Consider the following 27287-nt stretch of genomic DNA (forward strand, 5'->3'; position numbering starts at 1 on the left):
CAACTCAGTGATGGAAGGCACCCTCCTGAAGGGTAGGGAAAAGCCTCTCAGGCTGAGCAGGGTATTTGTGAGAAACACTTCTGTAAGTACTGGCATGAGAAATGTACATGCATGAGAAATAACTATCCTTTTCTGCCAGTGACCTTGCACATCTTGTAATATTTAGTCTTCTTTGAGATCCAAATGAGCTTCTCAAATGTTGGCACATCTGACGACTCCAAGGCATAGTCAGTGTCAGTCAAGAGAGCGGCACTTTGCTGTGAGGACTGAGGAAGCTTGGAGCAGACACAGAAGCAGCGCTGCAGCTGTATGGAAACACTCAAGTTGTGGAGGAGTACCTGCTAGTTACTGTGAAGCACTGCTGGACAGGGCAGGCCGGCCTGCTACCAAAAGTGGGAAAGATGTGCATGCATATGCAACGATGCAGATGACTTGAGCTATCCTCCAAGCCAGACAAACGTAAACTGGCTGCAGTCCAGAAGTTGTGTAACTGTTTGTGCTGCCCAGAGCTCAATTTAAACATGTCCAGCCCAATAGCAAGGACTCTGCTCAGCTGCTTGGAGGGTGGACAGACCAGACGTGACTGCATTCATCTATTAGGAATGCTGCAGGTTGCTTTGTTTTACTTGCCTCTTCTGAATTTTGGCCTAAAGCAGTTGCTTTAAATTAGCTAGTTTGGAGGGTGTAGCTAGTTTCAGAAATAAACTTAAAAAAAAAAAAATCTGTGCTTACCATAGTGTCAGTAATGCTTCTAATCCCCTACAGATACATGTAATGTTACAAAAAGTTTTTTCCCATGATGTTTCCTCTGTTTTTTCCTTAACACTTGTAAAATTTATTTTTTTGAAAGACTTATGAGGGAGTAACCCTCAGGTAAGCAATCTTGTCAATGAATTGACTTGATGTATACTTTAATTATAGGCTTGTGAATGCCCACTTTACTGGAAAGGTCCTCTGTTTTATTGTGCTGGAGGAGAACGAACAGGATACGTGTCAGTTCATAAGTTTGTTGCAATGTGGAGGAAGTAAGTAGATCACTTTTTCAGAGATACTGTATTTTTAAATGAAATGTGATAGTCTAATCTCTGAGTCTATAAAGGGGAAGAAAACACTACTATAATCAGCCATTGACAGCAAACTTTTACCTGGGACAAAGTAAGTAGATCATTCCTTTAAAACAAGCAAACAACTCTATTATACTTAAAGATTTTTAAATGCTTGTGATAAATGACTGGCTATTTATGGGAAAAGTAAAAACCACGGCACTAATTTGCAGATGTCATTTCTTGTCAAAATGCTTTCTTCTCTTTTTACTTCCTCTTTAGTTTCCTAGTTCTAACTTGAAAATGTCCTTTCATATAAGCAATTACTTTGAGTACCCCCTCCTCTAATGTAAATGTACAAGACTATACTGCTTTAACTTCCCTTGGAGTGAACTTTGCCATGTGTGATTAATTATCTTTTGAATTAAAAGTTGTGGTTGCAGTTTTGTAAGACTTATTCATGCTAATTTGTATGGGCATCCTAGGAGCGATTTTCTGTGTATGGTAGTAAATGCATATCTTTACATTTCAGAATACTTCAGACCTGCTATGATGATGCTGCAAAGTTTGTTCATCTTCTAATGAACCCTGGATGCAACTATTTGGTGCAAGAAGACTTCATTCCTTTTTTACAAGTAAATTGCAACTGAAACTAGTTCTAGAAAACAAAACAAAATTACGAGCTTGCAGAGTTTTTTTTAGCTAAACATGCATTTTCATGGTCTTCATTAAAGTTTATTAATAATACTTTGTGTAGCTCACTTCGTGTTGTCCCCTGAGATGCTAGTGACTTCTTTTAAAGTTAATCATTTTATGGCAGGTGATATCTTGTTTTAAGATCTGCAGTAAGATGTATGGATTTGAAATTGTTTGCAGGAGTAGCTTGTATCAGGAATTTTTTTGGGGTTTTGAAAAGCAGTTGAAGTTACTTGTGTCAAGGAGGCCCTTTGGAGGGCAAAGGACAAGTGGCCTATGCATTCAAGATGTAATACAATTTCTCTCAAAGAGCAGCGAACAAATTTATAAAACCTGAATTGACTTTTAGTGCGTCATCATCAGACACAATTATAAGCTACAACAGTCAGTGTTTATCTGGCTAGCTTATTCAAAATTTTCTGCCTATGTAAAATACAGGAAACCTTCAGGTTATATGGCTATTAAGAGATTATTCTATTCTTAAGGTGATCAGTGTTTACACGAAGCATGCTATAAATGAAGCTATTAATTATTCTACTTAATTTGAACCCTCTTGCTTAAGGAAGGAGATAGCACAGATTAGCATGTTTGTTTTATACAGTCACTGATGAATACTGTTCAGGATATTGTTATTCCTTTCTCTGTAGGATGTGGTGAATAGTCATCCTGGCCTATCATTTTTAAAAGAAGCATCTGAGTTTCATTCTCGGTACATTACCACAGTAAGTGTTTTTTTATTTGGAAAAGCTATTCTTGTTAATTAAGTACAAAAATCAGAATGGTTAAAATTAGTTGACAAGCATCTTTCTCCTTTGGAGGGAAAAAAAAGTTGAGTATGCTGTCAGTCTTCATTTCTACATAACTAGAAATATTGTGAAGAAAATTGATTTCTTTTAGCATTGTAGTAGAAAGTGGTGAACTTAATACTAGGAGGAGAAACACTGAATTGTAATAGTGCAGAATAAGTTAATGAACATTGAAGAAAAAATGTACTATTATCTTAGACTTACTTGATTGTGGATGTAGACTATACTCATTAGAATCCCACCCTTATTCTGGGATTAATTAAATGGAATTTTGAATGAAAAGTCTATATTAGCATGATTATGTTCAGCATCAAGTAAAGTAATGAATATATTGAAGCTGCTTACCATTTTCCTCTCCGGGGATTTTTCTTTTTAGGCAGGTTTTTTATACAAGAAAAGCTTCATTTCTCTTTGTACAGTTACATGACTGAAGTATTCTTTCTGTACACAAGGGAAAAATCAGTGACACTAAATTTTTTCAACTGTAGACTAGATACCCAATTCCACTGAAGTCTCAAAAGATGAAAACTTCACAAAATGACTTCCCATTCATTCTGTGCACATGAAAACTAGTTTAACGAATATTCCCCAACACAAACCATGTGGAGTTGGTCATATTTTATCCAGCTTATAGTTTTACCCAGACCTAAACTGTGGAAGACTTTTTGAAGTGTTTGGTTTTGGTTCCTTCTATCCTTCCTATAGAGACTGCCAGCCTATCAAGTAGGTCCTGATGTATTAGTTCTTACTTCTTTTTGTAATCATTGCATGAGCTCCTGGAGCCTTCTTGCCAAATGTGACTAAAGGAAATGTTCTGCCTGTGAGAGTAGTTCTCTTGATTAATGGATTGTGGTTTGTATCAAAGCCTGCTCTGCTTAAAATCATGAAAGCTTGCTGTAGGAAGGAAAAAATCCTGCCACTTCCAGTTACTTTTCTTTGGATGAACAGCTTATTTGAGTAGGTCTGAGCCTAGCAATATTGAGTAAACTAGTGCTGGCAGCACTCTACTAACAAAACTTAGTATAGTTTCAAGAGAAATCCATGTTTAATCAAAATTCCAGAAAAACTAGTATTTTTAGTAATGTAAGAATATTTGGAATGCCATTCTGCAAATAAAAAATGGCAAGAGGACTCTGCTGTTATTTCCTGTCTTTGTTTCAGGATGGACTGTTAGTGGTAAATTGACTTACACAGCCTTCTAAAATTCTGTCCTAGAAATTGTTACTAATATAGGTGACTTTACTATAAGTTAAAGTAAGGCATTTCGGACGAGGTGATCTTGGAGGTCTTTTCCAACCTTTATGATTCTATGATTTTATGTATTCACCTCAATTCAAAATAGCCTTAATCTTACTACCTGAAGCTTTAAAGTGTGTTGTAAGCATTGCAGTTGAATATTTAATCTCTGTTCATGCTAATTCCAGTTAGCAGTTAAATGAACCATTTTTTGCAGTTTGTGTATATATATATGTGTGCATGTGTATGTATACATACACTTCATAAATCTATTTAGTGAAGCAGGTGTTTAAATATTGTTCAACCATTGAAGAAACTGATTCTGTCTGCTAGGCAGTGATTTAGGTTGGTTGGTCAGCCTAGTGGTAAGGTTAGGTGCATATGTTCAAGATAAAACTGAATTACATTAAAAACGTTTGTCCTGACAAATGGGATACTACATTTAGTCTGCAAGTATGTTGTATGTACATCTTAACTATGAATTTTTGAAATTCCAATCTCCACAGTTTCCTCTCCCTTATGACAAACCGTTGTGCAGCCTAGTAAGGAAGGCAATTCTCTGACAATTGGCTTGTACTCTGCTTCAATTCACTTTAGAAAACTGTCTATTATGCCTGTTCCCAGTTGTCTCCAGCAAACATTCAATTTTGTTTTTATTTTTAGACCAGTTAAATGTATAACAGATGAGATAATGACATGCAGATGGATTAAGTTGCAAAGCTAAGGCAAAACCTTTTTAGAAAAAATTGCTTTGTAGTATAAGCCAAAAATGGGCCTTCCCTAAACTCACAATTAGAATTGAGCTAATTAAGTTTCAGAAGCAGGCTGGTCTATTCTCCTTTCTACATCTAGGGAGCCAGCTGTTCTTTTTCAAAGTATGAGCTGCAGAGCTTACTGTATGCAACAGTTTAAGCTTTATTTTAAAGCATCATGAATAAAACTCTTATGTTTGTACTTTAAAATGGTGGTTTTCTTTTAACTATTGTCATGCTTCAATTAAAACCTGAGGTGATGAAAACTTAAATGAAAAGGTCTTTAGTTTGGAAGAGCTTTTACTGGGGGAGGAAGGAATTCCTAAAGAGATGGCCTTTCTTGGCTAATAACTACTGTTGTAAGTAAAATCCTGTGCATGCAACATTTAGTGCATTGCTAATCAGCAGGTATAATCCATTTCCAGTTAAGCAATTACAGTTGATAATACCTTAGATTTTTTGGTCTACTTTATTATTGATGCATGAATTATTTGGAATGTTTATCTGGTTGAATTCAGTATTCACCTCAAGTATTTTGACTTAAAAATTAAGAGAAACAGTTTTTTAAAGGCTCATGTTCGTAAATGAGCATGTTTGGGCAGGAAGAAACCAAATGAGGTTTAACAAGAGCAAGTGTAGAGTCCTGCACCTGGGAAGGAACAACCGGATGTATCAGTACAGCCTGGGGGATGACCTGCTGGAGAGGAGCTCTGTGGAGAAGGACCTGGGGGTCCTGGTGGACGACAGGTTGACCATGAGCCAGCAGTGTGCCCTCGTGGCCAAGAGGGCCAATGGGATCCTGGCGTGCATTAAAAGGAGTGTGGCCAGCAGGTCAAGGGAGGTGATCCTCCCCCTCTACTCTGCTCTCATCAGGCCTCACCTGGAGTACTGTGTCCAGTTCTGGGCTCCCCAGTACAAAAAAGACAGGTATCTCCTGGGAAGAGTCCAGCGGAGGGCCACAAAGATGATACGGGACCTGGAGCATCTTCCCTATGAGGAAAGGCTGAGGGACATGGGTCTCTTCACCCTGGAGAAGAGAAGACTGAGGGGATCTCATCAATGTGTATAAATACCTGAGGTGTGGGAGACAGAGGGATTTGACCAACCTCTCTTCAGTGGTTTGTGGGGACAGGACAAGGGGCAATGGCCACAAGATGGAGCACAGGAAGTTCCGCACAAGCATGCAAAAGAACTTCTTCACGGTGAGGGTGACGGAGCACTGGAACAGGCTGCCCAGGGAGGTTGTGGAGTCTCCTTCTCTGGAGATATTCAAGGCCCGTCTGGATCCCTACCTGGGCAGCCTGCTCTAAGGAACCTGCTTTGGCAGGGGTTTGGATCTGATGATCTTTCGAGGTCCCTTCCAACCCCTTCAATTCTGTGTAATTAAAGCTAAGTGGGTTATGCTAAATGCATGAGTTTACCAAAATGATCTACCAGTGAAACTGATTTAAGTAGAAGTGTTGGATACTCAACTGAATGAATTTACTTCTGGTTCCAATATCACTCTTGCCATAGAAGATAGTCATATTTCTTGCTAGATTTTTGTTATTCAGTTACAAGTAGTTTGTGCTATTTTTAGTAGTAATGTAGTCTTTTTCCATCTAACTTTAAATAGAATTAAATGGGGAGGGAGGGATATATTATCTGTTCACCTGCAGGAAGTATTGTTTCTGTCAGATGTTGGTTGGTTATATTTGTGTGGACTTAAGTTAGGGCATCCATGTCCCATTTTTATTTGTCACTTCATTTAGGAAATAAAATTTTCATAGCAAATATGGGTCTTTAAATCCAAAGCCGTGAGATACATTAATGGGTTTATTAGATGATATCCTATAGTTTTGGAAGATTGGGAGGCAGTGAAATTGTCAATAGACGAATTCTGGATAGCATGTGAATATTCTACAGCTTCACTGTGTGGGGCATGGGTACTGCAGCATCGAAGTAAGAGTTACCTAGATTAGATATAGATGGAAGTAACTTGGGAATATGACATAAGAGAAGCATCAAAGTGCAAGTAATGGAAAGAACAGACTTCTAAGCCCTTCAGTTTTGGGGAAAGATGGAGTCATGTAATGTAGCTAAGGCTTATCTTTGATCACAAATATTTGTGAGGGTGCTTAGTTAGCATACTGAAAATCACATCTTCATTTTCTTTTTCTTGCAGGTTATACAGAGGATATTTTATACAGTAAATAGGTCCTGGTCTGGGAAAATAACTTGTAATGAGCTCAGGAAAAGCAACTTTTTGCAGGTACAGAATATCTAAAACTTTGCAAGATGTCTCTACAAGTTTAAAAACTGTATTAACTAAATGTTTAAGGGAGTAATGTAAGAAGCATTTTTTCCTTTTGCAAAACTAGTAGGACTAAATTGCATTAATATGTATACAGTAGAATATGTTTAATATGTATACAGTAGAATGTTTAAATGTCATCTTTTATCTAGATCTGTCTATGTGTAAATTTGATTAGCAAAAGTCTGGCTGATGTCTTCGTTCTTCTATGGACACACTAGCTTTCAACCTTTTCTGTTAAGTCTTTTCTGTCATACTGCATGGTGTGCCCTGTCTCTGAAGATAAAAATTGTTCCATTGAAATATTATTAGGTAACAGTAATTAGTTTGGTTATCAGAACTCAGATCGCTCAGCAGCTGTCTTAGAAATTCTTTAATGTGTTCTACTTATCCTTCTGATAATAGAATGTGGCATTATTGGAAGAGGAAGCTGATATTAACCAGCTGACAGAGTACTTCTCATATGAACATTTCTACGTTATCTATTGCAAATTTTGGGAGCTGGATACAGACCATGACCTCTATATTGATCGGAAGGATTTAGCTCGACATAATGATCATGGTATGACAAATGAAGCATCTTTCTTTACATGTGTTATATGACCTTTAAGCTTTCACCTGAGAAAGTGGTTAGCTGCAAAGGACAGTGTTCATGAGTCTGTAGGTGTAGGTGATCCTGCTGACTCAAGAGATAAAGTAGGACAAGTCATTTCTGATGTTACTTTGTGTCTAGCAATACCTAATTTGAGGAAAATCCTCAATTTGAATTCAGATTGTGGTGAGGAAGAGGAGGAGGAAATAAGCTTGAAAGTGTATAGGCTTGACTGGGGGGGAAGGGAGACAAGAGGAAATGACCTTAAGTTGTGCCAGGGGAGGTTTAGATTGAATATTAGGAGAAATTTCTTCACTGAAAGAGTTGTCTTTAGTGAAGGAGTTGTGAAGTACTGGAACAGGCTGCCCAGGGAAGTAGTTGAGTTGCCATCCCTAGAGGTCTTCAAAAATGTGTAGATATAGTGTGTAGTGACATGGTTTAATGGTCAACTTGGCAGTGCTAGTTAAAGGTTGGACCAGATGATCTTAGAGGTCTTTTCCAACCTAAATGATTCTATTATTCTGTGATTCTAGCATATGGAAAGAGTAGAAAAATAAGCCAAACATTTGTTGCTTTGCTTATTTTAAGGATTTGTTGATTTGTCCTCAGCTGCAGGACATTTTATTTTAATACCATTTAGTGGCTTTACCTTTTCTGCATTCACAATATACAATGACTTTGCAATTCTGTAGACTTGTACACTTGCACCTATTTTAAATATTCTTGTAGCTTTTATGGAACTGCTATGTTTTCTTGTTTTGTTTGTTGTGTCTGTTGTCATCTTTGTCCTCTTCAGGACTGGAAAGCTTACTTAAATGCTAAGTAACTAAGGAATATGATCTTACATTAAAAAGGAACAAAAAGCATTCTGATAGCCTTCTGCAGGCAAGCTTTCAGAAGTTATATTTTAGCACACCGAGGGAGGGAAGCTTTTTTTCATTTGAGAGGTTGCTTTAGTAGGTACAGTGTAAGAAAGCAAGCAGAACTGATATGAGGCCACAGGCAGTTTATTTTGCAGTATTTTACATCCTTCAAGCGTAGAAATATTGGTTAAAGCTTAACAGTTGCTGTCTGAGACCTAGACTAAATAAGAGCGTAAAATGGGCGATACCCAGATTTAGTCGTAAAAGCTTCTATTTTTGCATGTCAAAATCAAATACTCTGGATTCATCAATCCCTTCCTTTCTTATTGTCACTGGTTTAAAATTAGATCAAACACATGGAAAGAAAAAGTATTGAAGTATTTAGGTATTGAGCAACTTCAGTGTTTTAAAAGTAGATAGGAAGACAGCATATGTCTGAAACAAATTGGCAATCCTACAGTTCTGGGGATAGATGTTAATAGGGGCCAATATTCCCACTAAAATAATGTGTTGGTGGCACATCTTCTAAAGTATATAAAACAGATGAGCAGTTTGAATGGTTAACCACTTGGTTGAATTATCAGTATTTCTACAGTGTTGAAAAAGGAATTGAGAGCTAGAATAATCAGAAGTAATTCTGCTTCTGTGAGAATAGGGTTGTATGCTGCTTTGAGTGCCTTCCACAAATTCCTCAAGTTGCTCTGCATGTCCCTTACAGGGGTAGTGGTCAGTTAAGACATACCTAAAATCCCTGAAATTGTTCCAAAATAAAAATATGAATCACAACCATGTCAGAAATAGATCCATGTCAGAATCAACTAGGTATGCTCATAAGCCATTAATATGCAATTCTGTTTTGGCCCTTTGCCAAAAGCAGGGTCACAAACTGTCATGGCACTTGAAAACATGACTTACTTGTCATAAAACTAGTAAATGATATCTTACTAATCAGCCACTCATTACTTCTGTTATGCTACTATTTCTGCGTCAAGTCTGAATTCAAAGCTGGTTGTTTGGTTCTAGCTTTGCTCTGGAGACTAAGTCGTCCTTTCCGAGAGGACTCAAAGGGATTAATGAGTACTAGAGTTGATCTTTCTTACAGGTGTGTTTGTGAGGTTTCCAATAAACTCTTCAACTAGACAGTACAAAGCAAAAATAATTTGTACATAACTGACAACTTTAAACCCTTCTTTCACAGCAATATCAAGTAGAATGATAGAGAGGATCTTCTCAGGAGCAGTAACAAGGTAATTATTTTGTATACTGATCTAAATCCAATCTAATATTTATATACTTGCTGGTTAAATTGTGTGTGATTATTCCCAGAATAAAATGACCTCATTTGAAACAGAACAATGAATTTCGGTACTTAATATTGTTATTCAAACTTGAGAATATTCATGGAACCTCTGGCTTAATCCAAGATCTTTACTGTTCTTTCTTTATCCATACGAACACTCACCATTTGCGATTGTATGGCATAGCAAGGATGAGAATGAGGAAGGAAAAGATGTTGGCATTGTCTTTCTGTCCCTCTAACCTGTAGAATTTTCAAAGGGATTTGGGCCTTTTAACTACTACTTACAAAATGAGCACTTGCATGAACAAGTTTACAGAAATAAATCTGTTTGATATGTGCAGTTAGAAAGCTATTAATAAAGCGAAATAACAAAAGCTGAAATGAATGGCATAGAAATTGGCAGGCATATGTCTAGAGTTTATTCCATCTTCAGTTTTTTGGGCAAGACAGCATACGTTGTATCTTTCTAGATATCATGAAGATAACAGGAAAAAAAGACTTTTTTGGAATGAAATATAACATGCCTATTAACTGCCTACCTGACTTTTTTGCTAGAGAGGCTTGACTGTGTCTTCAGAATATATTTGGGTGCTATGTTCTGTAGTATGAGTAGAAACAGATATAATTATGTTCTTGTCACATACACTTAAGATAGAAATGAAAAAAATATTTATACTTGCATTCCAACACTACTTCTAGCTGATGAAGATAACTAAAACTTTTGGTTCTTCTGGACAGAGTGCTGTCCAGCTACTACCTTCCTCTTTAAATATCCATTGCAGTAGAAACAGAGTTCACAAGCTCCCTTATCCTGAGTGACCATAGTCACTGACATGTCACCTTCAAAAACTTCAAACACCCTATCTTTTGGGAGATAAATAGTGTTAATAGCACCAAGGGAAAATATTCCTTAATTTTAGTAAAACCAATCTGTTTTAAAATAAATTCTCTATATTTTTTCCCACATTGACTGTCAAGAGGTAGAAAAGCACAAAAAGATGGAAAAATAAGCTATGCTGACTTTGTCTGGTTTTTGATATCTGAAGAAGACAAGAAGACACCAACTAGGTAAGAATGCATTTGTTTTAGCAGAAATAGGCTGGCTTTATTGGTTTTCCAATCCTAAAAAGGGGGGACCTCTGTTGCTCAGCTAGAACTTTCGAAGAGACTAAACTCTAAAAACCATGAGTGGGGAAACTGGCCCAGTTGGCTGAATCATTATTTCTCAGTATCACTCTGTTGTTGCTGATGTAAAGATCTGTTTCAATAGTTTCTAACAAGCTTACTATGTATTCTTATTCATATGTTGCTTGTTATTGACAAGAACATAAAAGGAAACCACAGGTGTTTCTTGATGCCAGTGGCTTTGGGGAGCTATACAGTTAGCACTAGCTGTAGAACATTCATAAATTTATTCCGTGATTTACTGCATTACTGGCTTGTTCAATATGAAAAAAGAACTTGGTTCTGATGCACAATTTCATTTTCCACTGGCTCCCTTGATTATTTTCTTATGTAAAGCTATATGTTTTAGTCCTTTCCTCTTCCACCCCTCACAATTAAAGTGTGTTTTCAAATGCAAATAATGTGTAGCAGGGCAAGTACCAGAAGCTTTTATCACAATAGGTGGTGTTTCTTGTCTAATGATTTCCTATGGTATTAGGGAATGTAGTCATAAGTCTAGTTTTGAATCTGTAACTAGCTTAGCCTTTAAAACAAGCACCATAAATTCTTAAAACTGTTTGCGTAAACAGTTCTTTGTTATTACTTAATTTCAGCATTGAATACTGGTTTCGCTGCATGGATCTTGATGGGGATGGTGTTTTGTCTATGTATGAACTGGAGTATTTTTATGAAGAGCAGTGCCAAAAATTAGATAACATGGCCATAGAACCTTTGCCATTTGAAGACTGTTTGTGCCAGATGCTGGATCTCGTGAAGCCACAATATGAAGGTAATAAAATCCTTTTCCATTCTCTAACTTCTGCTTCTCTGGGTTAGGAGTTAGTGTACCCCTAAGAGCAATCAGTTAGTCATACCAAGAATAAACCTTTATTTGGTGGTCATGTCTCGAAAGCCTATTAGTGTTTATTAATTGAACGGTCTTCCAAGAACAGGCAGGCATTCATTTCCACACTAAAACCGAATATGCTGCCTTAAAATTCCATGAAGTCTTAAACATGGCTACAAGCCCAAATTTGTCTCAAATAGAATCCTTTCCGCTGACTGAGGTGATGCCCTCAATAAATGCCTCCTGACTGTTCTGCTGACTTGCTGCTTACCTATTCAGTACTCAGTTAAATGAGACTCCTTCAGATGGAACAGTATCTAAATGGTGTTTCTGTCTATAGATCATTATTATCAGACCTTTTAGGGTATAAGCCTAAACTTCCATTAGGAAATTCATGATAATGGCCTTAAAGGTAGCTGAATTTTAAACCACCCGTAGTTGTTGGCCATTTTCTACATTCATTTGAATCTTCAATAGGCCTACATTCTACCTTTCTGCATTTGACACATGATTTTTAGCTGATCAAAATCGAGTTTACATTTTCTGCCTGAAAAACAAAAAAATCATAATGGAGCATAATGCTAATTTCATTATTGCTGTTCTGTGCTGCTCAGTACTGCGTGTTTTGTATGCTTTAGTAAACATATTACTGCAGTGTTAAGAGTGACATCCTGCATGTTCATGGCCTCTACCTCTGCTGTTTCTGATATTGTCTCAAGTTTGATAAAAACTTGTATCAGCAGTGAGTTAGTCTCCAGGGACTTCTTGAACTCAGGACAACTGAGGTCAATCTGCATCTGAATTTAATGTCCGAACACTCCTCTATAGTTAACACTAATAATCCTTATTATGACTAGACTTCTTAATGCGAACTTCAGCGTGTAAAAGGATTTGGCTTACACTCTAGTTGCTATTATTGTACAGAGTCTGCATTGCAATAAATGTAGAACTTGCATATTTACGCTTGAAGTTTTTGATAGGAGTAATAACCTCTAAGCCTTATACTAATGTCTGTTTTTTATGGTAAAAGGAAATTGTTGAATGCTTATTCTTTTGTTTACCAAACATGTGCTAGTGTCTCACACTTATGTGCTTTTGTAGATGAAACACTGAGTTGCCTACTTGAATTTCAAGTATCACTTCAGTAGTGTGTAAGAGGGTGGTTCTGTTTACTGTCTATAAAATTATGGCTACTGTATAAATTAATATGTAGTCTTGCCTATTGCCCACCTTCTTTCCAGTATTAAGAATATTTAATTACAGGAAACTTAACTTTCTTGAAAGAAAGACACTTATCTTTTATGGAGATAAATTTCACATGCCAAAGGAACTGAAATAGCTCAAAACTAGTTTTAAAGAAAAGTTTCACATTATTCAAACCAAGTTGAAATGATTTGCTAGGTAAAAACACTAAATTGTCATAAACACTATTTTATCATCTACCTTTAGAAATGTAAAAGAAAAAGTTGTAATAAGTATGTTTGGCTGGAAGCCTAATCCTAGATATCAGGGAATGAAGTCCTACATCAACATTCACATGTGTAATGCAAGGGGGGTCAGGGAGAACTAAAGTGAAATAAGCTCTGAAGAAAACATTTGTTATATGCTTGCCTACAGTAACATCACAGACTTAAGGTGTCCCTTCCAGTCTTGTATATTGTGCTTCTGAAAGGCAGACACTTTTGATGGTGTCTCAGGTCTGTGTTTGAAATGAAACAAGGTTGATGTGTCTGATCCATATGATGAACTTGATGAAAGGAGGCTGTGAAAGGCCTCAACCAAGAGAAGAGTTATTTAGGACGACAAAAATAAAAGCTACTCGTAAAGAGCTGATTGTTTTCCATGTCACACAGTTCTTACGAAAAAGATGGATTACTAAAACAATTCTTACATTTTCCTAACACAACCTAGCCTCAGCAATTGATACTTCAGCTGGTAGATTTGAAACAAAAAGGTAACTTCATATAATATGTAGCTGCACTGTGATACAATTTACTAAAGGATGCTTTGTGTACCAAAACCCAAATTCATGAATTGGTACAGACCTAGATCTAGCAATTTCAATTTCATTCTGTTCCTGTTGGTCTTTGAGAGACAGTGTGGATGTCTGCATGAGAATTAGGTATTGAAGCTCCCATTGCAGTAAATGGAAACTGGAGAGTAAACCAAATATAGGTGTCTAACTTAAAATGGGAGCTTATATAACTAGGACTCAAATCAGTTGCTTGGTTGTGGAGAGATGCTGCCACTTGAGATGACCCGATACACCAGACATCTGTGCGAGTCTGACAGATATGACACAGGTGCCGTGGGGGATTTGTTGTTCTGGAGCATCAGCTGTAAGCCAGGCAGAATACACGAGGGCTCTTCAGATGGTGGCAGATGTGTGGCAACCATTTCCAAATGGGATTCAGATTCAAAGACCCCTGCTTCCCTCTGATGCCCTTGAGTTATACATTGTTAAAGATGGAATGCTATGCTGAGGAAGTACTGTTGTAAGTCTGGCTTTTGAGCTCTTCCATAACATCTGCAGTTAGCTACCCCTTGACAACAGAAGACTGCCCATATATAAGGTGAATTAATAAAGGAGAGTTTTAAGGATAGCCGTCTGTCTTTCCTTGTATGTCTGGCATTTTTAAGTCTTTCTGCAGGAGCTTAATATTCAGCCTTGAAATAAGGCAACATGACAAATACTTCTAACACTTAGCAGATCCATTGTTTTGGGCTTTTGAAGGATCACTTTATAAAACAAAATACTTCTGATTTTTTTTGCCTTCCACTCAAACAATAAATACTGGTCAGCCTGGACAAACAAGACAAATTACTGTATGGAAAATTCACTCATGAAGCAGAGTCACATGCTCAGGTCTAAAATAGATGCTGGAATTTTTGGGTCAGATAGAAATTATTTTTCAAGTAGGAGTTGAAGGAGCTTAGTGAGATGGATTACCTTCACTGGTATAATGCAGAATAACTTAGGCAAAAAGAAAGGGGGAATCCCTTTCGTTCAGGGAAGACAAAGGGATGCTGAAAGAGGAGATTCCTACCCGCTACCCAAACACTTCGTAGGAAGGAATGGCTAGCTCTCTGAAGGTTTGTCTCTTTAGGAAGCTTGGACAACTGGCTTAAATGATCTTTAAATCTAAGTATGGTAGACTGCATCTCACTTCAATAGGAAGTTCTTCAGTAGGATGATAGATAAAGCAAAGAAAAAAGCTGAAATACTTAAAGGTTTTGTCTGTTTTGAAGGACGCTTTTCTAGGTAGGTATTTCATCTATTCAGTCCTCTGCTATCGCATTGAGTATCAGTAGTAAATGATCTTGAGCATAATGATGACTTAAAGAAGAATATTATTCAAAAGTTTTTGGCAAAAAGATATTTAGTTATAATTATCCTATCTCTTAAATTGTTTTTACAGGAAAAATTACTCTGCATGATTTAAAGAGATGCAAGTTGACAAACGTGTTTTTTGATACTTTTTTCAACACTGAAAAATACCTCGACCGTGAAGAGAGAGATCAGTTTTCTATGTTGCGGGTAAGTTTGAAGCTGTAAAAGTCTCTTTAGCTATGTGCTTAATGATTAATACAGTTTTGTATAACTTGCAATGTGATTGTTTAGGATGGTGAAGGCGAAAGTCAAGAGTTGTCTGACTGGGAGAAGTATGCTGCTGAAGAGTATGATATCTTGGTAGCAGAAGAGGCAGCAAGTGACCAGTGGAATGATGGGTAAGAATGTAGCAGGAGAGTTGGTACAAGTCCTTTTTACTGAGGCAGAGCCTCACAATCACTGCCACTATTAATGCTATTTTTGTAGACCATTGCTGTTGGTTGTGTTTAGCCATGTGCTCAGTGAGCGAGGAAGAACCTCCCTTGTATCTAGAATGAAATATTCCTTGAGAGTTTGTGATCACATGAGTTTTGTCAAAGAAAAGGTCCTAAATCGAACTTTCAGAGGGAAAGATGATTTTAAACAGCTTCACAGCTAAACATGATACAACACTTAGTTTCTCTAGCTTGTTGAGTCAATGAAAAGCATCATTAACAGCTTTATGGGGGAAAGACTGAGTTCTGAACTAAAAATTATATTGGCTTAAAGTATTTTCTAACTGTTCTGTAAGAGTAAATATGAACATTTTTGCTCCTTCAGAATCACTCCTTTACACTTGCTAGGCGACTTCCAGAACCTCTTGGAATCGTGCTGTACTTGGAGTCAGGTTTTCAAATCTTGTTTTCAGGTGGGAGCACTGAAGCTCAGCTTCCAAAATCCTGAGTTTGCCATTCACCTATTCATTATTTAAAAAGATAAGTAAAAAAGAACAAATTTAACTTGTTTTAGGCCTTAAGTTGAGGGACCTGTCTAGAGAAAACATGTTTTCCTGCTTTTCCTATATCAGAAAAACAAGATCATCTTCCATGCCAGACAGCAATATTCATTTTTAAAATGTCTGTTGTTCTTGGCAAGGATTTAGAGAACTACTAGCTTGATGTTTAGGAAACTGTTCTAAAAGTTGTCCCTGCCCTTGGGAGGGGGGTTGGAATTAGGTGATCCTTTCCAACCAAACTATTCTATGGTTCTAAAACATGCAAGCAAAATCTGCTCAACATACTAAGTTCAAGAAAACAAGTTCAAAAAACTTAAAGCATATGAGGGAAGAAAGGGGAAGAGTTGTCACCCAGCCTCTTCAACACTGAGGGCGTCATACTGTTAACTCCTTGTGGAAGCCTCCCCAGAAGTGATTAATATTACAGAATTAACAAGCCAAAAAAATTACTGAAGCTTTGTGCTGTGAGTTAGGCAATATTAAGCCTTCAGTGCATTTATTTTTTCATCTCTAAAGCTTAATTTATGCTAAGCTTGTGGTAGGTATAGAATATGTATCTGCATTTTTGACACTCGTCTGACACTAATGAAGAGTATAATAGCTTAGATTTGATGCATCAAAAGAAAGAATAGCTTCTACAGTCTGGCTGGCTGTGAAGCATTACTCATTGATAAATCCACTGGTAAAACTAGTGGGATTCTTATAAACCAGTGGAGGATTCAGATTTCTGGTCCTCCTTTTAGAATGTTCTAAGATTATCAAGTTAAAACCATCAAGAGTCAAAACATGAAGTTACTGGTGGACTTAATACAGCACAGTAAATCAGTGTATCAGCAGGTCAGTCTGAGAGACCAGGCTCAAGACAGGAATAGCTTTAGAAAAGACTTGAATACTCTTAAATCTGAACATCTTATATCTTAATTAAAACCACTTCCTGAAGCATTTTTACAACATTGTGGTTTTACCCTTTTTTCTCTTCTGCTGGTCTGTTTGTTTACTTCTGTCATGGTAGGTAGTTGTCTCTCTCCACCTTCCCGTTTTAAAATCTTGTTGCTGTTGTGAAGTGGTAATCCCACTTCATCTATTTTGAGACACAAAGTTGCAAAAGTCAAATGTCTTTGACAAAGATGTCTGCTCTTAGTGAAGATGAAAGCCACAAAATTCACTGCAAGTATGCTTACCTCAGATTGTTTTTGTTCTTTCCTACAAATTTATTCAAGGTGTATCTGAAACCATGGTTCTATAGCTTTACGCATAAAATAAACAAAACTAACTAAAATGCAAAATGTTTTTCAAACTTCCAGATTATATTTAAAAATTCACCTTAAACTTCACTCTTCAGTAGACTGCTAACAGCTCTTGGACACTTATCTTTTCAGGTATTTCCATGAAGATTTTCTCCATGGCATAGGCAGTGTCATCTTCAGAGGTTTATACAGTCAAGTATTAAGTATTACAGACAGTGTTGTGGAACTTCTGTAGAACAGAATCCTAATAACCCTAAAACTTGAGGGGAGGAGGGAGGTGTTCACTTTCACCGTGTTAATATACTCCTTCAGGAAAATCAGTGTGTTATTCTAAGAACAGAATACAGTTTTGTGTCTGGGCCAGGGCAATCCCAACCACAAATACAGGCTGGGCAGGGAATGGGTTGAGAGCAGCCCTGAGGAGAAGAACCTGGGGGTGCTGGTTGACAAGAAGCTCGACACCAGCTGGCAGTGCGCACTCACAGCCCAGAAAGCCACCCGTATGCTGGGCTGCATCAAAAGAAATGTGGACAGGAGGGTGAGGGAGGTGATTCTCCCCCTCTACTCTGCTCTCGTCAGGCCCCACCTGGAGCACTGTGTTCAGCTCTGTTTTTCCCAGCAGAAGGAGGACATGCAAGTATTAGAATGAGTCCAGAGAAGGGCCATGGAGATGATCAGAGGGCTGGAGCACCTCTCCTACAAAGACAGGCTGAGGGAGTTGGGGTTGTTCAGCCTGGAGAAGAGAAGGCTCTGGGAGACCTTACAGCGGCCTTCCAGTGTCTAAAGGGGGCCTACAGGAAAGCTGGGGAGGGACTCTTTGTCAGGGCATGTACTGATAGGACCAAGGGGTAATGGCTTTAAACTAGAAGAAGGTAGATTTAGATTAGATATTAGGAAGAAATTCTTCACTCAGAGGGTGGTGAGGCCCTGGCACAGGCTGCCCAGAGAAGCTGTGGATGCTCCATCCCTGGAGGTGTTCAAAGCCAGGCTGGATGGGGCTTTGGGCAACCTGGTCTGGTGGGAGGTGTCCCTGCCCATGGCAGGGGGTTGGAACTGGGCAATCTTTAAGGTTCCTTCAAACCCAAACCATTCTGTGACTTTGCTTCTGTCTAGACAATGCCAAAGCAGATCCTTTTTCCGTATCAGCTGTCACTGACTTTAGTTAAACATATCATTATCCATCTGTTCATTTTCATGTTCAGCAGGTGATTATCAGTAATTTTTCACTAAACAAATTGTTTTCTAGTCTGTGCTTTTAATACATGGTTACTATCACTTCCTTGTGTTCATGCCCATTTTATTAATGCTTTTGATGTTTCGTTTTGTTGCATCTACTGCAGGCATATTGTTTTCCCTAATCCAGCTTAATTTCTGCTTTCTTGAAAAGAACTGGAAGGATTTCTGTCAAATGCATGAATCTTGCATCTGACAGTGTCTAACTGAAGAGTAGTCCACTACAGCATTATGTACTAGAGCATTCTCTTTCCAGTATAGCTGTGTCTTTCACTCTTCTGTCACATGCAGAACTTGCTGGTAAACCAGCTCAAATCTAAGTAACTTCCACAGAAACTGTGGTGCATGTGATTGTTTATTTCCTGAAAATGTGAAACACTGGAAATGATGTTCTTCCTGCAGGTGCCTTGTTAGTGCTGTGACATTTGGGTACTTCCCAATTTATCTAAACTTTTCTTTTTTTGCCCATTTTTAGGTACGAAGCTGAACTGAATCCTGTAGACCATCAGAAGGCCAACGTCCTGAAGTATCAAATGGAAAAAAGACCGTTTTTTGAAATGCCTTCCCATCTGGCTGATGTAGACTTGGATGAATACGACTATGAAGAGGACTTTGAGTAGCTGTTGCGGTCAACACTTGCAGAAGAGAAGGGACAGTCTGCAGCAGGTCTGCTACACACTACACATTTCAGTGGGGTTTGTTTCCAGGAAGTCAGCTTAGTTTTGTGCTTAAAAAAAAATATTTAATCACTAGACTACCTTTTAAAAGAAATGCATTTGTATGGGATGATGAAACTTTTGTATTTATTCAATAGTCTATAGTTTTTAAAACTGATTAAAATATTTATTTACAGATGTTGCATAATTCCTTCTTGGAAGAATAACAATATTTGACTTTTAGAGAAGAGTAATCTACTGTTTTTTAAGAGAACTGGTGTAGTTCTCTCTAAGTTGAGGCGTGGTGCACTATCTCCATCCCATATGTAAAGAGGCATTCCTGCCTTGCTATGGGAGGTAAGGAGACGACTTATACCTGGCCGGCAATGCTTGTGTGCTCATAGACAGCGCTAGGGTTTTTGTGCCTTGTCGAGGAGACTTGACTGAGCGCACGATTCAGCCCTTACTTACAAATGCAGTTTTATTGGACAAGCTGAGCATATTGGCGCATAAGGAAGACTAATGCCGAAACAAGTTGCTTCTCTTCTCTGTATAGTCGTTGTTTGCCCTGACTTTAACTTTGCTTGGCCTTTTAAACTTCAGTGTTTTCATTGATGTTCATTATAAAAAGATTATTTAATAGTGCAGTCTGTTTTAGTGTTCATACTTGATCCAAAATGAGTGTGTTAATTCTTGTAGAAGGAACCAATTTTTTTAAATCCTTTGTATAAATGTTACTTGATCAGTGATGTGCACTAATTTGTTGTGGGCATTCAGTGCTTTTGTCTGTCCTCCCCTTCAGTTGTTTGCTATTGACACATTCCATGGATATTCATACAGTGTCACAGCAGCTTGAAATTGTTGCCTCACTCTTACTGTTAAACAGATTTTGTTGAAAAAAATGTACAAAAAGATGTAAGTTATTTTGGTTGCAGTGTAGATCTGTTTAAAATGTTTAAAAACCATGTTTGTATTTTGAAATAAAGATTTTCATACATGTAATTTAACAGCTCTACTTGTTATGTACTACATCCAGTTAACTTATGAAAGAACCACGTAAGCTATGGGTTACATATGTATGCAGTCTGGTTAGATAATTACACCAAGCTGCATATACAAGGCAGACAAGTTGTAGCAGGATTTTCCCCATCCACATGGCAGTGATGCTACACAGCTGGAGGAGGTACAGAGGAGTCTGTGCCCTCAGTTCATCGCGTGGCCTTCTATTGAGACTTAGGCCTTCTATTGAGACTTACAAACCTGTGTACCTGTAGTAATGGAGCTCATCACTCACAGCTGCAGTCAGCCTCATGCAGGAAAATGAAAGTCACTAAAATCCATAGAATAGTATTTGAGGAAATAAAGCTGTGGTCCATTATGCCGATTTTAATAGGAATGTATAAATGTCAAATTTCTGTAAATGATGGGCAGACACCTTTTACGACTTCCATGTTTTTCTTAAGTTTTCAAACAATGAAGATATACAGAGCATTTATTTTAAGCTGTGTTCTCCAAAGGTACTGTCAGAAAGGATGCCAAACTGCCTTTCTGGATGATGATCCTGAACTTCTATCGCTGCTCAGGAGGTTGTGGCATCCTCATCTTCCCTACCTGAAACCCTGCAGCTGGGAGCTAGCTTGTTAGAAACGCTTGTATGTGAGCATGTGCAGCCAAAGATTTTTCTCACTACATTTTTCCATTAAACAGAGCTATGGTAAATGGCAGAAACTGTAGCTATTGTTGATGCTTTGTGTTTTAAGGGAGAGCAGGATTTAAGAGATTTCATTATACTTTTGATATCCAAGGCCCTTTTTTTCTAGAGGATGTGCAGAGGTTTAATGGCGCAAACTAGGGTGTTGCTGTAGAAGTCATCTTCCTTGGAGAATGATTACTAAACCTTCCCCTGAAGGGTTATTCCCATCCCTAATCTTTTTTCACAAGACTCTGACAGCGCTTTGCCTGTGGGCCCAGACCTGTGTTCTTGGTGCAGCTGCATGCTGCCTGCTGTGAGGGGCCAGGCTGCGACCCACAATCCTGGTGGATGAGGGGAAGATCACTGCACAAACTGAAACACACCCGATGCCTCGGCAATGATCACGGCTTTCAGTCATGTTCTTGGGAGCTGCATTCCTGTTGTATTTAATAAAAAGGCAAACCAGAGGCCGGCAGCAGCACTGTTCTTTCTCCAGATTCACTGTGGAACCATCACGTGCACCTTCAGCACTAATGGACAGCAATGGTTATACAGTTTATTTTACACCGTTATAATCCAAAATATATACATAGATTAAAATTTAAAAAAAGCTTTTATGATTAATGCAGTGTACAATTCCATGGAGCAGTAACAAAGGGCCAACATGCCTCAGCCTACTGCCTCCAAAAAAACGCACGCGTGAAGAACATTTCCAAACCTGTCATGGAAATACTGCTTCTGAAGGGCTGTATTTACAGTCTATTTACATTGTCTTTTCAAGCTTTTCACTCCCCCAGTAACTACTATGTGCTTGCTGTGTATGACGGATTTATTCCAGAGGAAAATACTGAGTCAACTGGTCCACTGTTGTTTTGTTGTTGCTACAAATCTCGATGCAAGTCTCCTGAGAATGTGTTCTGATCCCCACAGGCAACCAACCCTGTTTCAGTGAGCACTGGCGTTCAGAAATACTTTCAGGCACTTTGAGCCACCTTCTGCATTTTACAGGCAGGAAACGAGCAGCCCTGCCAAGTCCCTTGACATCCATCACCCAAGCAGCTCCGTGTCCACAGCCGGGCCTCGCTCCTTGCACTGTAACGGGGCGCGAGGAAACGAGCGCATCGCCATCTCAGGCGTCTCAAACACCCAGCAGAACGCTGCTCTGAGCTGAGCACCCTTCTCTCATCCAGTTCACAGAGTCGCTGAGTATTTGTCAGTGCCCTGACTGCAATTCTTGGGTTGGGAATTGTTCCACGAGGGCACTGAAGTCCAGGATGAAGTGCAGGAATGATGTTCACCACTCCCACACCTCAGGAGCACACCACCAGCCAAATCAGTAAAACTGATGAGCAGCAGAGCGGAGAAATCACCCACAGTGCTAGGAACAGGTAGTGGGTGGATGCCTACAGGGGGAGACTTGACTTGCTGCGTATCTCCCACTGCCTTGGTTGATGCCATCACAACCGCATTGTTCACTTGAACAATTCGCAGAAAGCAGTAGTAGCGTGTTCTTCACTTCCATTTATCCCCTCAGCTTCACCTTAACTCTTCTAGACCAGACAAAAGACAGATTAGTCAGTCTCATACTATCAAGAAAACATCACACAGGAGCAGCATGTATGGTATCAGAACAGAGACGTCTAAATATCAGACTAAAGGACCATGAAGACAACCACGGGGCTGGAGCACCTCTCCTAGGAAGTCAGGCTGAGAGAGTTGGGGTCGTTCAGCCTGGAGAAGGTTCTGGGAGACCTAATTGCAGCTTTTCAGTACTTAAGGGGGGGGGGGGGGGGCTCATAAAAAAAGACGGAGAGAGCCTCTTTGCTCAGGCAGATAATGAGAGGATGAGGGCTTTAAACTAAAAGAGGGGAGATTTAGATTAGATATAATGGAAGACATTCTTTACTGCGAGGGTGGTGAGGCCCTGGTGATGAGCCCCATCCCTGGAGGTGTTCAAGCCCAGGTCTTGGGCAGCCTGGTCTGGTGGGAGGTGTCCCTGCCCATGGCAGCGGCTTGGAATTAGATGATCTTTAAGGCCCCTTCCAACCCAAACCGTTCTGTGGTTCTGTGCAGCCCCTAACCAGTTAGCAATGTGGCCATAGGTGGCTCTCAGAAAGCACTCGAGCTTCCACAAAAGGGAAGAAGTATTTCTACACCCCATGGAGCCCAGAAAGTGAACTACAGGGAAAGGCCACATACACCAGTTAAAAGCTGTCCATTTTCTGTATAATTTCAATCTTGGTCTGCTAATTTACATTATTTCATTATCTATCTTCAATAGGAGCTGCTGCAAACCCACTGCCTAAACCAGTATTTTACATTTTAACAGGCATACAACTGGAAGAAAACACAGAAGTCCTTTCTTTCCTTTTAATTCTCTTTAAAAAGAAAAAGGAAGAAAAAAAAAAGCACCACCCTTCAAATACAAGAAGAAACTGTTTGTTCAACTTTACAGTAAAACCTCACTTAGGAAGTCAAAAATCAGGCAAGGTCTTTGAATGGGGCTATTTGTTACATCCCAGGTAGCCAGAGCCGCTAGAAATCAAGGGGCTATCTGAATCACTGCAAAAAACAGTCTGCAAAACGCTGGGTTTGTATTACATTACAAGTTCAGAGAGCAGAAGGAAGCGCAAGAGAAAAACCCAAGGGAAACACTCGGGCCCTTGCAATGGCTGACAGAGTAAACCCTTGGAGGAAGGAAAGGCAGTGATCAGCTGCAGCACAGGGAACCTCATGCCCTCGTTTTTTCTCCTTCCACGACAGCCACTGCTGCGAGGCCCGTGCTGTGCAGCAGCCTGGTTGAGCCCTTGGCACTCCGCTGCCCCCAGGGCCACGAGTCCTTCCCTGCTGCAAGGATCCATTCCCGGCCTGCGCTCAGACCCCGGCAGGCAGCTGCACCTGACCCCAGAGGTGCCCTCAAGATAAACACCGGGCTGCGCCATCTGTCACCCCACGCCCGCAACGCTCAGATGCTTCCCTTTGAATCCCCACCTGGTCTGAGGACAATGTAATCCCCCAACAGCCTCGAATGGAAAAGGACAAAAACCAAGGGGCACTTCAGTCACAGCCCTGGGCTGAGCAGCGATCAATGGCCGGGGAGCGCAAAGCACACACCTCTTTTGAAGCAGATTCCCTCCAGGCCACGCAGCAATACCATCCCTGCAATGTGTCAGTAACATGAAGCAACTGCAGAGGGTTCCTAATTAAGGAGCTTCGCAGTATGGGAACAGGAAACTGGATCTTCCTCGTAACGCGTCCTAGCTGGTCTCCAACATACCTAAGGGTGTCCAGAAGCTACGCTACCAGTTGCCTTAAGGCATGCAAATAAATGACCTGAAGAAGGAGACCTCAGACACAGCTGGAAAGGGAAGAGAGGTGAACCTCTTTCCTCAGCCTGAAAGGGGCCACAAAATGAGCACGACAGCCAGGTGGGTACTCACGAGGTTCTGAACTCATGTTCACCCACCCCAAGTACAGCTGTCCACAGAGCTGGAAAACCCAATCCGAAATTACCTGGTCTCCATCAATCACATCAACATCAGCATCTTCACTTTTATCTCCCGCTTGTCGCTCCATCAAGACATCTTCTGTATTAATCTCATCTTTGCTGAAAAAAAAAAAAGCTAAGTCTCGAGAAACTTTACGAGAGAAGTCATACGTTGCACAAGTTTTATTAAGGCTGAGTAGTGCACATATTACATTCTGTTGCTGAGACACCCACAGAAGGTAGCCCAAAGCTTCTGGCTCAGTATTTCCTAGGTATGAAATAGGTGATGCTCTGAGCAATGTCTGAAAAAGGCAGTTCAGAAACAGTATCTTCACTTAAACAGGCTGGACCTGCAATCTCCTATGTTTCATACTTTTTGTTCTATTTTACTAGTATTCACCAGGACCGTTCAACAGGTGTCCCACAACCTGAAAAAGCACGTGTCCTTCTAGGATTTGTGTGTCAGCTTTTACCCTGCCAATATGGGAAGTGGAACCTACCAGCTCAATAAATGAATTGCATTGCAGGACAATATTATCCCAGCTGAGCACTTGGAGTTCTTTACACAGGCTCAAAAGTAGACTGCAGACTTGCCATTTCTGCAATACCTCTCTTACATCCTGTCCTGGTGGGTTCCACTCCTGTGTGTGTGCACGCTGCACGTACACATGCAGCTCCTTAAAAGAAAGCCACCAGTAACACAGTAGTTAACAACGGATCTGCAGAGACAAGAATCCTCTCTTTCATTTCCAGAGGTGCAGAAAACACACACCGTCGGGCTGCACCACACAGCCAGGGAACAGCTGACACCACAGGCCTCTAATCAGGACCAGAGACAAGAGAAGTGGGACAGGGAACTCTTCCTCCCTTGTCTTTTCCCCGTGCGCTTGGTATTAGCCCAAGAAGGAATGGAAGCTCTGTGGCGGTGGGGAACAACGAGGTCAAAGCAGCAAACGCAGCTATCGGTCTGAGGAAATGAAAAACACAACCTGGCACTGGGACACAGCTCGTACAACACTCTGCGCTTCGCCCATGGCAGGACTACAAAAAAACAGAGGCAGAGGTGGGCCGAGAGACCCCAGCTACCAATACTAGGACACGTGAAAGAGCTTCTAAGACATCTCACCAGTACCTTCTCTGCAGCCCGCCTGGACAAAGGAACGGCAAATGCTCCTGCAAGTTCGTCTCTCGAGATTTCAGCCTCTTTCTGCTCTTCCCTGCTGCGGAGGCAAGCTGGGAAGCAGACTGTAAGGCTGGATCTTGGCTTGCTGCTTCAGCATGGCTGGCTTCAGGCAAAGACCCTGTAGGAGACAGTGAACAGACCCCGTTCTTCAACCTCGTCCTCAGAGGCTGGACATTTCCAACAGCAGCGTCCCCACTGCAGGGGAGCAATGGAAGCCAAGCTCAAGGAGAGATTTGGGGCAAAGCAGTCATTTACTGAAAGGTGCAACTAAAAGTCACAAAAGAGAAAAACAAGTTAATTTGCCCCGATCATTTTTGCGATTTAGGTTTACGATCTTGGCCCTAGTCCTTTAGTGCTATCAGCACTGCTGACTATCACCCTCAAGATAGGAGGGCCATTGGGACCCAAAAGGACAAGGGTTTTGAAGGCAGGGCACTGACAAGAGAAATTCTGAGAAAGAATGAGAGAGAAACTAAAGGTCTTTGGGAGAAATTCCCTTTCCTCCCCACAGAACTGCACACGTCCATAGCACTTAGGATTTTTACTGGCAACTGTTCTCATTGTGGCTTTACTACATTTAATTAATCCCCACCATGTCCTTACAGATTGGAAGTCCATGAGAGCAGCCCACGTAACTCATTAAGTTAGGAATATAATCCCAATTTAGAAGGCTAGACCCCCTAAAATCTCAACAGATAGAAAGAACCCAGAGGAAGATTTGGCCCAGATTATCTGGGCTGAAGACACGAATCAACCTCTGGAAATATCACCCCTTTCTCAATCACCTACAGGGCCCAAATCAACAACGCCCTTAACGTAACAGTTGAAAGCAATGAACCAAGCGCCAGTGGCACAGACAAATGTCAGAGCTCAATTCAAGATCATCTGAATTTGGCTCACGCAAGGTCTCCAGACCAACCTTCCTCCAACTGAGTAACGAAGAGACCTTTAACAACAGCAAACGTTTGGCAACAAAGCTGAAGGCAAAAGCCACAGTTCCAGCTGGAAAGTCCACAAGGTCCAACAAACTGTGGCACTGCTAATGCAAAACATTAAGCACATTTTTGCTGAGACAAAGCCAACACAGCTAATTCAGAGCAGCCCCATTCCCATACCATTCGACAATTTCCTTTTGCAAGAAGATGCCTTAGACGTGCCCATTTGGGACCACTCTCCTAAGCTGCCGAGGACAGAGCTCTCCTCATCTTCGTTTGCCAATAAGGAGTTTTTGTACCAAATCAACGGCTGCCATTCGTCTCGGCTGTAAGGCAGCGGTTCTACTGTGTACCTCTGTAAGTAAGCATACCTGGAGAAAAACAAAAGCAAGCATAAGAAAACTCAGTATCTTTCCCCTCGATATCTAGGGAAGGTTTTGCTAGAAAGGCATCTTCCCTTTACTGTCAAAAGGTGCAGACAGAACTGTCAATGGAGCGAAAGGGAAGACACCCTTTTTCTCTTATCTGACATCTCTGAAATATGGGAATATTTAAAATGCAAACGCCTTCAAAGCTAAGAGAGTGCTTGAATTTCAGCATTAGAAACAACGTTTGATTCGCAGAAATTACAGAATTACATCATTCTCTAAAAAGAACTCCCCACGTAGGAAGTCACTGCCAATTGCTGCTGCCAGGGGCAGCTTGAACGGAGCAGGACTGTGAGGGTACACCACTTTTCCTGGTGGCCCTTTCCTGCCTCCTGGACTGCCACGCAAAGGAGATCCCAGGTGACAGATGCTCCTTGTGATTCAATAGCACGGCAGGTCAGGCAGTGGGGTATTTGCACCACGAGTGCCTGTTTTGTCAAAAAAAAAAATTATAAATGAACAAGCAATAAAAACACTTCTCTGCAATATCGTATCAACCCCGATCCAA

At 40.1% G+C, this 27287-nt stretch overlaps 2 protein-coding genes across 6 annotated transcripts in view; one reads left to right on the forward strand and one right to left on the reverse strand.

Moving 5' to 3' along the window:
- The window catches only part of PPP2R3B (protein phosphatase 2 regulatory subunit B''beta), a 51350-nt gene extending 31295 nt beyond the window's left edge, over positions 1-20055 (forward strand). For all 5 annotated transcript variants that reach the window (XM_080585082.1, XM_080585084.1, XM_080585081.1 and 2 more), the window contains 11 exons: positions 922-1025; positions 1576-1678; positions 2387-2461; positions 6698-6784; positions 7232-7388; positions 9480-9528; positions 10560-10649; positions 11360-11535; positions 15012-15130; positions 15215-15321; positions 18873-20055. In XM_080585082.1, the coding sequence (XP_080441208.1) occupies positions 922-1025; positions 1576-1678; positions 2387-2461; positions 6698-6784; positions 7232-7388; positions 9480-9528; positions 10560-10649; positions 11360-11535; positions 15012-15130; positions 15215-15321; positions 18873-19017 (1212 nt within the window). In that variant the 3' untranslated portion in view covers positions 19018-20055. The remainder of the gene's footprint in view (positions 1-921; positions 1026-1575; positions 1679-2386; positions 2462-6697; positions 6785-7231; positions 7389-9479; positions 9529-10559; positions 10650-11359; positions 11536-15011; positions 15131-15214; positions 15322-18872) is intronic.
- A 1225-nt stretch (positions 20056-21280) lies between these two features.
- The window catches only part of LOC308187746 (cohesin subunit SA-2-like), a 61141-nt gene continuing 55134 nt past the window's right edge, over positions 21281-27287 (reverse strand). Inside the window, exons 29-32 of the mRNA XM_080575987.1 lie at positions 26532-26722; positions 25366-25534; positions 24260-24353; positions 21281-22296 (exon numbers count right to left, since the gene is read on the reverse strand). Coding sequence (XP_080432113.1) covers positions 22288-22296; positions 24260-24353; positions 25366-25534; positions 26532-26722 — 463 coding nt within the window. The 3' untranslated portion in view covers positions 21281-22287. The remainder of the gene's footprint in view (positions 22297-24259; positions 24354-25365; positions 25535-26531; positions 26723-27287) is intronic.

The sequence above is a fragment of the Anser brachyrhynchus genome (assembly GCF_964034855.1).
Source record: "Anser brachyrhynchus genome assembly, chromosome: 1".
In the NCBI taxonomy this organism is placed as follows: Eukaryota; Metazoa; Chordata; class Aves; order Anseriformes; family Anatidae; genus Anser; species Anser brachyrhynchus.